Source organism: Nothoprocta perdicaria, unplaced genomic scaffold, assembly GCF_003342845.1.
Source record: "Nothoprocta perdicaria isolate Ctin4 unplaced genomic scaffold, notPer1 scaffold_0, whole genome shotgun sequence".
Classification (NCBI taxonomy): domain Eukaryota; kingdom Metazoa; phylum Chordata; class Aves; order Tinamiformes; family Tinamidae; genus Nothoprocta; species Nothoprocta perdicaria.
Genome location: NW_020454092.1, coordinates 12,281,424 through 12,294,408, shown reverse-complemented (window position 1 = coordinate 12,294,408; position 12,985 = coordinate 12,281,424). Strand labels below are relative to the sequence as shown.

The following is a 12,985-nucleotide window of genomic DNA, read 5'->3' as shown; positions in this document are numbered from 1 at the left end:
CTCAGAAATGCTCGAGGGACTGAGGCAACAACATCTCTCTGCCACAGAGGGGGCAAGGGACAAAGTCTGGGCCCATACATTTAACTCTGTGCACACAGCACTAGTGATGCAATGCTGATATAAGCAAATGCAGGCAGGCTTCTCCTGTGTCCTCTACRAAAAATGTCCCTCAGGCAAAGCATGAAATTTGTATAATTACACATGTGAGGAATCTAAAGTGTTCATAGGCCCCTCGTGTCCAAAAGGCTCTGGCAGCTTCACCCTGTAATAAGCTTTTGCTCCGTTTTTACTTCTAGTTCAGAGAATGGGTAGGAAACCCTCCCCTGCAAAGCTGGATGATACAAACTGGGGTTTAAAAAAAAATATGGGAACAAACTGCTTTTTTGTTCTGCACAAATGGCAAAAGCCCATGTCTGTAAGCAAAAAGCTGACTATAATGGTTTTAAATTGCTGGATGCCTCAAATTCAGGCACTTGTTGACACTGATGAAGCTGATGAAACTTCAAAAGTGGAAGAAAAAAAAAAAGTTTCAGTCCATGCCTTCCCCTGGGGCCTCCCACCTCCACCCCAGAGCCCGCGGCAGGACTTGCCCGTCCCTCTGGCTCGGGAGCGCGTCTCCTTCCCCCATTTGAATATAAGATGTTATAGTGGCGTTGAATATGCCAGAACTACTGCAGCAAGCAGGAATGCATACAAAGCACYGCAGAAACACCAGCTGCACACATTGGAAAAGTTATTTCCATCCTGTATGCCAATTTGTGTTCCACGACTGACAGACAGTCTTAATATTCAGAGGTACAAATATTTTTCAGCTAGAAGATGAGGTTTATATCTCTTTGAATATGCAACTGGCAGAAGTTGTCACTAGCCTTTTGCTCACAATTGAGATTTTTTCCCTTAGYCCAAATGCTACAAACTAATACTAAAAGACTAGACAAATTCAACGGGGCCAGCAACGACTACAAAAAGAGCACCCATAGATATCATTCATTTATGTGAGCATTGCAGTAACATAATCCATATTTTTCAGTCCTTGCTTCCAAGATCAGAGTCTTGCTCTAATTTTTACCCAAAGATGTATTTTATAGTGCTATCAATAACTTGCTGATACCTATATTCCTAACTAATAAAAACATCTACCACAGATATCAAGGAGTACTTGAAAATCTGTGGGCTGTTTATTCAGATGCAAAATCAGTTTCTGGGGTAACAAGGAAATAAGATCGTAACAAGGGCCAACAGTTATTTATAGATTAATGATACTAGCTTAATCACCTCTCCCACCACCCCTTTCAGACAGAAAACAGTCCTAGGAGGAAAAAAATACTACAAAGGAGTCTGCTTGCTTCACTACATAATAATCTTGGACAACAGAAATGTTCGTGCCAATCCTTCCCCTCAATGCTTATTGCTTCTGCTTCCTCAGAGTTCATTTCTCATTACTGGGTCCCACAAAGTTCTCTTACAAAATGTTGTTCCTTCTCCAGACCTACATGACTCTTCCTCTCATTGCCAGCCCACCACGGAAGGGCCTCACACTGTAGATCTCCAGTGAGCCCCAAAACACCAACCATGTCTGCCCTCCTCACCTGTGGTTTGGGTTCATACTGCTGTTGGAGCATCTCTGCCACTTTGTTCTCAAAAGCACATAGCTGCGTGTACACCTGGTTCAGAAAGGCCTCTCGCTTCGTCTCATCCAGCTGACAGCCCTGGAACAGTACCTGGATACCAAGGATATACACAGCAAACATCAAGATGGGGTTTTAGAGTAGCAGTCCCCACAAGAGCAGCTCTCATCGAGGTGTTCAGGCACATCCCTGACAAGGAGCAGGTAAAGCACAGGCCTCTCTGCTTGGGACCACCTGCCTGCGGGCAGCAATTGCAGCAGATGCCTGCARCTCACTCCGGGAAGTGCCTGGGAAGTCACTTTCACACTGAGGCAGAGCATGGTGCTGTCTGTAGGGACAGACAKGCAAAATTACATGCTAATTATCATTGGCAAATGGGGAATTCCTGCTCTGCTAACTTTTATAACATCTAAGAACTGACGGAGGTGAGGGCCACTCTCTTCAAGCACTGTACAGACCACTGAAGCTTGCAGCCTGCACAGAACGCTTGGGCAGACATGGACCAGCAAAAGGAGAGGGAGAGAACAGGTCTAGGTTTAACAGGTCATCTGTTTACCACCCAATTTCAGTGGTATTAGCAATGTGACGAAGCACACTACCAGAAATGGGAAAACRGTGCAAAATTACTGTGAGGTGAGGGTACCAATACAAGAAGGATAAACTCCAAAAATCGCTATTGGGACCATAAACCAAAACCTGCTCTGTCTCAAGTAACTGTGAGGTTACTGGGGCTGCGCTACTCTTGCCTGCAGGAAGAAATACGCCTCATACYGGCAAAAGAAGAGTAAGGTTTGTAGAAAGTGGTAATTATCTTTGAATAAACCATTGCTACACAACTGGAGCATGCAGACAAGCTTTTGGGGGATGCTGCTGCTTCTTACGTGTTTCAAGCTAATTTTACAGGCCAGAGAAATTATTTARACAGAAAATTGTAGGAAAAAGGCATAAGGGAAGCATGAATTACCACCTAACTCTGAGAACATGCCTATAGGCATCCTTCTCTGCTGGGCCCTGCTCCCCCTTCTTGCCCAGGAAAGCTGCTCACGTGCATACCTATTGCACGAGGCTGCACATTTTAATGTAACAAGTCTACAATAATACACTTAAAAGAGCCAAGCAGACACACACATCCTCATTTCCCTCTGTGTTCACGGGCAACCAATGCAGCAAGCTGCTTGTGAGCTGAGATGCGCCAAGGAAGAGGCTGAATTTTACCTGGTGGGACTGCAGGCCGATGATGGAGGAATACGCCTGGATGGTCACAAAGATCTCTGGCTGGTAAATAATGTCCGAACCAGGGATACGAAAGGGTCTCAACAACCCCACCAAGCATCGTGAAAGGGCATGAAACACTTCATCAAAAATTATCTCCCCTGTTGAGTCATCCTACAAAAATAGAGAAAAAGGAAACTCAGCTTCTTCACCTGCTTCACTTTCAACCTCATGTATTGATGCCCCAGACACAGACATATGAGCAAACATCCTTCTCTAACAGCAGCTGGACTAAAACAAGAGCTCTGGGCAAGCAAAGGACACACATGGGCACCCAGCAGAGACACGGGACCTGCTAGCAGCTGCCCAGCTAAGCGCACTTCACGCCTCGCTCTTGGGAAAGCAAGACCTCTGCAAAAGCTAAGGCTGACATGGAGAGGAATAAGCCTTCTTAGGCCTTCAGCACAGAGCACCCCAGAGAGGCGATTCCCGCCCTTACCACAATCCCAGTGGAAGGGCTCAGGTCGAGTTCAATCACGAAGCGGTACTGGCGGGCCAGGAAGGTGACCCGTGTCGAGGGCACTAGGAGATAGGGCCGAGGCTGGACAGGCTCGTCCGGCTGCCACCCGTTAGGCAAGATGCTGAGAACATCCAGCTCGTTTTCCGACTTGACCTACGTGGAAAGGTTACCGGCACGTGAGAGAACGTGATGTCAACCGTACCAAAGCGAGAACCAGAATAAGGAACAGGGTTGAAACGCCCTGCAGGGCCCGGCAGCCCGGGCGAGGTGCGTGGCCCAGAGGCGCCGGCCGCTCCGGCCAAGGCACCACTCACCAGCTCCGGCTCGGGCACGGCCCAGATGACCTGGTGCAGGCGGCTGAGGACCCAGGCGAGGCGCACGTTGCGCGAGATGCGATAGTCCTTCTTCATGAGGAGGAAGACGTGCCCTGCTTCCTCCACCTGCGCGCGGCCAGGCCCCCGCTCAGCACGGCCCCCGCGGCAGGGAAGGGGCTGCCGCCCCCGACCCCTCCGGGAGGCCTTGGACAGCCCCCCCGTGCCCCAGCCACCCCCACCCCAGCCCTGCTCCCCAGGGACACCAGTCACCCCCACAGCACCCCTGCCCCCAAACCCGCGCACCCCCACTCCGTCCTCGCCCCCCCGCCTCGGCCCTGCTCCGTCACCCCCCACGCCGCGGTCCTGTCCCCGGGCGGCCGCCGGGCCCCTCTCGCGCACCTCGGCGTCGCCGCGCTCGGCGGCCGCCATGTCCGCGGCCGCCCCGCTCCGCTCCGCCCCGCGCCCTCTCCCCCGCGCCGCCCTCGCGGCGCCGTCACCCGGAAGCGAAGCGGCGCCGCCATGCAGGTGAGCGGCCCGCGGGAGCGGTGCGGAGCGCTGCCGAGCCCCGCGCTGCCCCGGCGGGCAGCGGGCATCGCGCGGCCCCTCTCTCGTGTCCCCTCTCTCGTGTCCCCTGCGCTCCCTGTGCCGCTCGCAGGAGCCGGGCTGCGCGCTGTGCTGCCCGCCGTGCCCACAGACCGTGACTGCAGCCACCCCTGGTGCCTTTCACTGCGCCTCTTCCTACTCTTTCCTTTTTTTTCTTTTTTTTTTCTTGAGATCGAGGGATAAGGGTTGCCCTTCAGGATGCAAATAAAGCACACATTTGTACGGTGATAAATAACGTTTAGTTTCATTTTCCTTTTCAAACAAATCCTGTCATTGCTTATGTGTCCTTGACAAATTCCGGAGCTTCAGGCTGTTGTTTCCAGAGGGTGCTCTGCAGATCCWAGTTTTTGAGCCATGGTGCTGTCAGGCTGGTGAACACTGCAGTTCATGAAGAGCTGGGCTCCCTTTCCTCCCCCTCGGTATGAGGAGGCCTTTCAGAATCCCAGTATTTACCACCTGGAGCTAATCCCGCTATTGTATAACAAACTTCCCAAAGCTGGCGTGTGCTTGGGGCATGCAGTAGGTAGGGCCCCTCTTGGCAGCACTGCTCCTATTGCATCCATGCCTGGCGCTGTTCACAGCCGCTTCCTGACGGCTGCGGATGGAGCTTGGAGCAGCCGCGGCTGGAGAGCAGCGCGTGCTCCGTGCCGCTTCGCCCAGCCTCGCAAGGGCTTCCCCAGCGCGCTCCGTGAGCTGCCGTGGGTGCAGCACCTCTGCGATAAAACCCTGGCCGGGGGCCTGAACTCGCTGATTAATTGCCTTGCACAAACACAGTGGACGTGCAGAGCAAGTTGTGGACCTGTTCCTTAATTGCGCAGGAGCGGCCTGGCTCCCTCGCGAGATGCGTGGAAGTGTTGGAGTGTTTTGATCGGCCCCTGCAGCGCCCAGCGATCCGCGTCGGCGGCTGCAGGTCACGTTGCGCCAAAGTTCACTCAGCCTTCCTCTCAAAAATCAACAGAAATACAGTGTTTTTATTATTATTATTATTATTATTATTATTTTAAGAAACCTTTTATTTTCTTGCCAGATATTACTATTCTATTTAATTTATAATGTGCTTGTGAACGTAGGTGATAACCTGATAATCCCTAAATGATAAATAATAAATAAATAAAGTGAAGCTCGTGCTAATCCATTTCATTTAACTTTATTTTYCAATGCCTCTGGAGATATTGAGCCCCCCACCGCGGATGCCATCCTGTTCACCATGTGCTAGGTGGCCCCTTCTTGTGCAGGAGGTTGGACTAGATGATCTCCAAAGGTCGCTTCCAACCTTAAATCAGGGCAGCCCCCATAGCAAGCATGCAAACAGCCTGGTTCACCCCATCTGCTTTCCCAATCGCATTCCCTTTCTATTGTTTGTATTGTCTGTCCCGCCCTCCAAGTGGATTATTATTCTATAGTCCTTGATTTACATTAGCAGTTCGTTAGGGCTGGAACTTTAATTATATTTTAATTTTAATTATGTTTTGCACAACTCTGTTGTATGAATAAGTAAGGGTAGACAAGATTGTAAGGGGTTTTTGTAAGAGTTAAAGGTCTGTCTTGGTATCTTCAGCACCTGATTCCCAGGGCTCTGACACTTTGCTTATTGTTATCCTCCCTCGCTCAAGGATGTTGGTGGGAATGGTGCCTGATGAGTTCAGGTCAGGCCAAAGGCAGGAGGTGATCTCCAGTATGGTTGGTACCTCCCACTACTATTAAGGGAAAAGAAAAACGGGAGCTCCTGACTTTTGTAGAAATGCTACAAATGGCACTTGGGCAGGAAGAAAGATTAAGGTAAAGTGTAGAACCTGTGGCTTTCAGGCCATGGACCTGATGCTCATTTTGCAAGCAGCTGTTTTGAATAGAGACTGCTGTACCCACATCTGCTAGCAGCAGGAGTCGAGTGCAAGCTAATCTACCTAGAGCTGGGCTAGCTTAAACAGCTCATAGAGACGGCATGGGCTAACCCTGGTGACACTGACTGATGCAGCAAAAAGAGAATGCCAGTGGTGATATCCTCGCTGTGTCCGCCTGGATCTTCATGAGGACAGCCAGCGGAGGGCTCATCTCCTGAGTTTTCTCAGTGAAGGAGTTCAACATGAGAATATAGGGTTTKCTTTTTKKTTTTTTTTTTTTTTTTAATCTCAGGAGTTTCTGTTTCTTCCCCTCAAAGAGGAGCATGTGTTTGGGAAGGATATGAATACCTGCTTGTGGACCCCTCTGGTCCTTGTAAAGGTGGCAATCTTTGTCCTCATCTCTGTCTTTCCTACCTTTTTAGAGAGAGGAAAAGCAGCTGGAGCTGACTCTGGAGGCGCTCATCAGCCAGGTGGCCGACCTGAAGAACTCCTTGGTCAGTTTTATCTATAAGCTGGAGAACGAGTATGACCGACTCACATGGTAAGGCCCCTCTCAGGGCTGCCAGCCCTGTCCATCGCTGCCAAAGCTGTTTCAGAATCTGCTCTAAGGACCGCAGAGTGTAATTAAAAACCACTAAGCTATTGTCATTAAGCTTAAAATTGCTTTTGACGTTTCTACTGATGGAACCACTTAATGTCTTCCACTAGCAAAGCAGCTGAAAAACATTTGTTGTGCACTGCACGGCAATAGGGTCATGACAACATCTTTTAAGCTGGGCCCTTTTACGGTAACTTGTGCAGTTGTTTGTGTCCACAGTGACTGGAAACTTCTTGCACGACGTATCTTACAGACTTGTGTATGCTGTWCAGTGAGCTGGTCTTTCTGTATTTGTTGATCCTTATGACTTTCTCTGCCTCTGATGTAAATGGAATTCTTGTACCTGTCTGCTGGTTCTGCATGTTTTACCAGATAGTTTGAGAGACTTGCAGGGTCACATTCTCCTCCTGAAGCAGCAAAAGGACAACGTAGCTKCAGCTTAGTAAGCCATGCAGCATCTTACACTGTGTGTGTCACTGCTGCAGAGCTTCAAAGGCAGGTARCATTAATAGCTAGTATTGCGTAAGGCAGGAAATGTGGTGAATCCCTATAGAAGGAGGAGACTTGCCCAATGAGATTATCCACTATTTTGCTTCATTACCCATTAGTCTGAACAACTGAGCTACAAATAGTGTTTTTCCTAACTGTTCTGCTTGGGAGTTAAATTGTCTCTCAGACCTTGTTTTAGGATCCTACTGAAAGAGTACCCTGAGAGCTAAGCATTCTGTGTAGCTCTTGACACCCCAGACACCTGACCCTCCCAGTGCACACCATGTCCCTGAGCTGTTACCTGCATCAGCTCTGGGGACTGGCATTTGTCCTGTGCTTTCAGCCCTAGGTTTTACTCTTCATTCTCTGGAGCACATTCACTGGAGGAATAGTAATGTTATTTCCTTACTTCCCAGCTATTTGAGTGAAGAATGGATAAAGGCCATCTCCAGAATCCCTTTCCATGTCCTGTCCTCTTTATTTTTCCAGGCCTTCAGTTCTGGACAGCTTTGCATTGCTCTCAGGACAGCTGAACACCTTGAATAAGGTGCTAAAGCATGAGAAGACCCCGCTATTGAGAAACCAGGTTATCATACCCCTGGTGCTATCACCAGATCGTGATGAGGAGATCATGGTAAGAATCTTCCCTCTGAATGACGGCCTCGAGTATCAAAATGTGCTTGTGTCCTCGCTACAGCTTGCTATTCCTTGTCCTTGCCCTTTCCTCMGCTCTGGGTATCCAGAAAGAAAAGGTGATGAGTTCTACCTGGGAGCTGCTTTGCTGGGGAGCTTTCTCCTACAAGCATTTGCTCTGGGTACCCTTTACAGTAAGAGTTCCTGTTCATAAATAAGTTATTTTCATGATGTCAGGGCCTGAGGAGCTGTAGTATCCCATTATTTAACTAGGATGTGTCCTTGCAAGCTTTTTATTTTCTCTGCTATAGTCGTGCTGTTTCTCTCAGATATTTGCAGCTAGCTTTGCGCTGTTTGTYGCCACACTGTCATGGGCAGCACTGCAGAACCTACCGTGTGAGCTGGCAAGATTTAATCTTGGCTTGAAGGTGAAAACATTTCAACCATGCKAGCAGGCAGCAAGTGGGATAGCCCTGCAGCCCCATGGGGTGCTCTGACCCAACGGGCACAGTGCAAATTTCTAGATGAATAGTTGCCACTTCCTAAAGCTGCACGGATCAAGGGTTTCTCTGAGCCTGCTGCTCGCCTTGATCCTGCACCATGCTCTGGTCTTGAGCTGCTTGAGTGCTGAGCTGGAGGAGGAGGTTCTGAGCGTGGCTTGTCCATCTTGCAGCGGCAGACGGAGGGACGTGTGCCGGTGTTCAGCCATGAGGTGGTGCCTGATCATCTTCGAACTAAGCCTGACCCCGAGGTGGAAGAGCAGGAGAAACAACTGATCACGGATGCAGCTCGAATCAGCCCTGATGTGGCTCAGGTAGGGGAATACGACATGGTTCTGTCTTCTGTGTCCTTTTCTCTCTGAAATTCCTCTAGTTGGTCCCAAAGTTTGGGTTCCTCCACAGTCTCCCAAAGCAGGAGTGTGCAGCACGCGTCCTGCTCTGCAGGAGGTGCCATCAGAGCAGTCGTACCAGGCAAAGGCTGCTATGGCATCCTCTCCTTGTAGTCCCTTCCTGTATACATTAGAATGGGACTCTCTAGGCCCTGCTACCAAAATCTTTTGTTTGATTCCACAGACCCTGGAGAAGAGAAATCATGTTTGYGTACCTTGCTGGCTTGTGCTCTGTTGGAGGAATCCTGGTGTTTTCTAATTGTTTTCTCATTTTATAGAAACAGATCCAAAGCCTGAACAAAATGTGCTCAAATCTGCTGGAGAAAATCAGCAAGGAGGAGCGGGAATCTGAAAGTGGAGGTATGAGGTGCAAGTGGGGTGCAGGGCCAAGCCTCAAGCTTGAGAGAGCAGTGGCAGAATGGGAAAAGCAGAGAGGCTAAAGCATGGGGAACAGGTTAGCAGTACAGAGGAAAATGATCAGGAAGATGCAAGACTGCCTGTCTTGCAGCTCCCATATTTGAAAAGGCATCCAGTGGCTGGGGTGTATTTTATTTGCTCTTAGCACTGTGCTGTGCCTGGCAGAAAGTCATTGCAATCCTTTGCTGTACACCCCTTCACGTTGATAAGTGCTATCTTTGGTGTTTCCCAAGAAAAACCTCAGTCAACGTAGATTAAAGTAGCTGTGAAAATGCAATTGCATGTCAGGTGGCTAACAGGTTTGCCATGGCATGTTACATGTATGTGGAGGTACGTAACCATCTAACTATTTTTCCAACTTCTTTGCCAGAATGCTTGAACAAACAAACAAACAAATGTTTTTTTCTACAGGTTTACGCCAGAACAAGCAGACTTTCAACCCTGCAGATACCAATGCTCTGGTAGCAGCTGTAGCGTTTGGGAAGGGACTGTCAAACCGGCGCCCCCCTGGCACAGGGGCATCTGTCCAGTCAGGTCAACCAGGAGCTGGTGCAATCATTGCAGGGGCTTCAGGCATGCAGCAGGTGCCAATGTCAAGTGCAGCAGCTCAGCAGCAGCCAATGCTGGCAGGAGTGCAGATGGCACAGGCTGGACAACCAGGTAAATAAATAGTATATCTGAGAGTGAGAGAAATACAGGGACCAACAGCATATACTAAATGACTGTTCCGTAAAGACATCAGCTGGAAGTCTGTGGAGCCAGAAATGTAAACTGAGTGTTAGGAGCTATTAATTACATCTATTGGGCACCCACATCTGCCGTATTATATATAGTTCCAATCATGGCACTTTGCAAAAAAATACAAAACAAAAACATTATGGTAGAACTGGAAAGGTTCATGGAAAGGTGACAAAATGGTCAAAGGTCTGCAAAGGCTTTCATATAAGAAAAGAATTTAGAAAGCTGTGACATTTCATCCTGAGAAAAAGACAGTTTGAGAATGGGGAGAAGAATGTATTGAAGTCTGTAAAATCTCAAACTGTGTAGAGCAGGTGAATGGGGAATGCTGCAGTTTCCCATGATACAGGAAGGAAAGTCACTTGTGAAAATACCAACCTGTGGAGTTAGGACAAAAGGAGATGGTTTTCTGAATAATGAAACTATAATGCACATTGCCCATCTGAGTGATAGATTTATAATTTTTATATCTAATGGAAAAGTAAATAGGTACATTTCTACATGAAAAATCACTCGATGGCCAATATTCATGACAACACCACCTCTGACTCAAAGACCCTGGACCACAATATGCTGGAAGCTGAGTAGGTATACTGAAGGCCTGTCCTTTTCTGGTATTTGTTATTAAATCTCTCCTATGAGATGCTGTCAGAAATGGGTTTGGCCTTGGGGACCTGTAGCCCTAAGCTCATGTTGTTATTCTTAAGTTCATGTTAATTGGAAATCTGGATATTTTAATTGGTGTTTTCTTGCCTGCGTAATGACTGCATTGTTCAGAAATGAACTTGAGCAATAATATTAATCCTAAATTAAGTAATTTCCACTTTGGAAAGAAAGAAAGAAGGCCCCTGTGATTTTTGGCTGTATCCCCACTGACAGTGTCTCCAGGCTGAGAAGACAGTTGCTTCTGTGCCTTGAACATGGTGGTAACAAGAGCACTTGTCCAGCCTATGATACCCTGGACTTTCCTTTTCATAAAAGCAATTGCACTGGCTTTGACCACAGATCCCTCTATCTCATCAACCAGTTCCTGATAATAAGCAAAAGTGGGGACTGAAAGTTTAACGGAAGAACAGAGGGTACTTGGGGTGACACCCGCAGCAGTCACTAATTAGGGATGTTTTGAGCTGTGGTTTGCTTTGAGACCAGCGGGTGTAGTATATCAAATTCTATAGTCACTTTCTAAATTATGATTTTGACTTCTACAATGATTGTAGTAGAATGTCCCATAGTCTTATTTCTTTTTGTTTTAAAATCTTTTGCATGCTAATTTCTTTGATTGGTTCCTTTTTACTTGTGTTGTGAGAAACAGTGAATAACCCTTCCTCATTTACCTTACACTAGGTTTTAAAAGTCTGATGTTGTCTTCTTTTTGTCCATCTGTTTTTTTCAGCTAATGAGTCCTAGTGTATTTAACATGTTTGTCTGAAAATTTTTATATAACTTTGACCATCCTTGTCTCTCTTTCGTGCATCTCTTCTGTGCGTTTTCAAGGCTGAGAGGACTGGAACTGCTCAGAGCATCCCAGATGCTGGTGGATACAGTGCAGTGTTTTGGAGGTCTAGCAGTATTTGTCCCCTGACTGTTAGCATCACTGAAGTGATGTCAGATTACCTGCCGACTCATTGCATTGCCTTGGATGTGCTTGAAAAAAGTTCCATAATATTTATTCTTTAGTCAATTCTTCATCTGTTTTTTTTTTTCTGTCCAGCCACAGTGCAATTTTAATTCTCAGAAGTTTTTTTTTTCTGCTCTAATATGGGTACACATTACACTTTCTGCTGAGTGCTGCTCTTTAATCAGTGTCCTTTTGTTTATTTTTTGATTATAGTTTTGTCTAGCACAGTTTACTTACACCAAGCTGCCTATATAATATCTTTGAACACACTCCCACGTGTGATTGGTATCAGCAAAGAGGAATAATGCCCTAGATTTAAATGTGGTTTTAAGAGAAATCAAGAGATCTGAGAGAGGTTTAGTAATTCAGATATATGATCTGACTATAAATAATTTTATGTAGAATAGGATACATGTTCTTGTGTTTGCCTGTCTGGATAGAAGTGAGGAACAGTGTGGGTTTTATCTCTATCAGCTGCTATCAGCAATTTCTGTGTGCCTGATAAGTCCTACTGTCCTGTGGGAGCCTCCTGGCAGTAAGAAAGGCTTGATTAGGATTGGATGAGGACAGAATTAAGGGTGGAGGGGAACTGACAGGAAATGTCAAGGTGGTTTCTCAACAGATTTCTCAATAATTTGTTGGAGAGATTGATTGTGTTACATGACAGACTAGGAGATGCTGTAGCAAGTGAGCCTAGTGTAGTACATGCAGTAGAACAGAAAGCCTGACAGGACTGTTGTGCTTCTTGCATAATCCCCAGTAGATGTCCTTTCCGATTCTGCATGGCTTTTTCTTTTTTTATCTCTCCAGGAAAGATGCCAAGTGGCATAAAAACAAACATCAAATCTGCCTCAATGCATCCATATCAGAGATGAGCTGAGATGAAGAGAACCCAGGGAAGAGCCGTTAGCAGCATTGCTCCTGCTGCAGCTACCACTCCTCGATCCCCTGTAGGACTTCTGAGTCTCTTCACATACCCGCATGCCGTACCCAGGGAGCTGGGAACCCCTCCTTGGTCTTGATTTAGTGCAAGGTGGTTTGTGCAGAGCCACTAGTGGCTCTCCCTTTGTGGCTCTTCTGTCTCTTGGGGATCAGAACTCCCTGTTCAGCCAGAGCAGTGTACTTCTGGAATGGATCCCATCTTCTTCAGGGCTGGTCAAGAGAACTCCTGCTTTTCCTGATATAGAACCTGAAGAGCTGCATGGAGTGCTCTTCTCTTGGTTTGTTAATGTAGAAAAGACATTCTCTCTTTACTCCATCTTGTTGAATAAAGACTGTGTTATCCATGTTCTGTACACAGTGTGGAATTGATGGCTGACTGTCAGGTCACAAGGAGTCTCACTTCCCTCCAGTCTAAAATACAGAAGAAATATTGGCAGCTAGGTGCTATGGGCTCATGTGTGCAGAGCTGTTACAAAGTGAATCAGCAGGGTGCAAACACAAGCAATAAACATCTTGTTCACTGTAAACCCATTATGATTATGT

At 47.3% G+C, this 12,985-nt stretch overlaps 2 protein-coding genes across 2 annotated transcripts in view; one reads left to right on the top strand and one right to left on the bottom strand.

Annotated features, from left to right (window-relative positions):
• SZT2 (SZT2, KICSTOR complex subunit) overlaps nucleotides 1–4,103 on the bottom strand; it is a 54,910-nt gene extending 50,807 nt beyond the window's left edge. The window contains exons 1-5 of the mRNA XM_026053077.1: nucleotides 4,074–4,103; nucleotides 3,675–3,800; nucleotides 3,340–3,513; nucleotides 2,844–3,014; nucleotides 1,590–1,721 (exon numbers count right to left, since the gene is read on the bottom strand). Coding sequence (XP_025908862.1) covers nucleotides 1,590–1,721; nucleotides 2,844–3,014; nucleotides 3,340–3,513; nucleotides 3,675–3,800; nucleotides 4,074–4,103 — 633 coding nt within the window. The remainder of the gene's footprint in view (nucleotides 1–1,589; nucleotides 1,722–2,843; nucleotides 3,015–3,339; nucleotides 3,514–3,674; nucleotides 3,801–4,073) is intronic.
• A 73-nt stretch (nucleotides 4,104–4,176) lies between these two features.
• MED8 (mediator complex subunit 8) lies at nucleotides 4,177–12,785 on the top strand. The gene is made up of 7 exons (XM_026033281.1): nucleotides 4,177–4,199; nucleotides 6,541–6,659; nucleotides 7,695–7,839; nucleotides 8,512–8,652; nucleotides 9,006–9,087; nucleotides 9,556–9,804; nucleotides 12,311–12,785. Exons 1-7 carry the CDS (start codon nucleotides 4,194–4,196, stop codon nucleotides 12,373–12,375), a joined length of 807 nt encoding a protein of 268 aa, XP_025889066.1. The 5' UTR covers nucleotides 4,177–4,193; the 3' UTR covers nucleotides 12,376–12,785.
• Nucleotides 12,786–12,985: the final 200 nt, after the last annotated feature.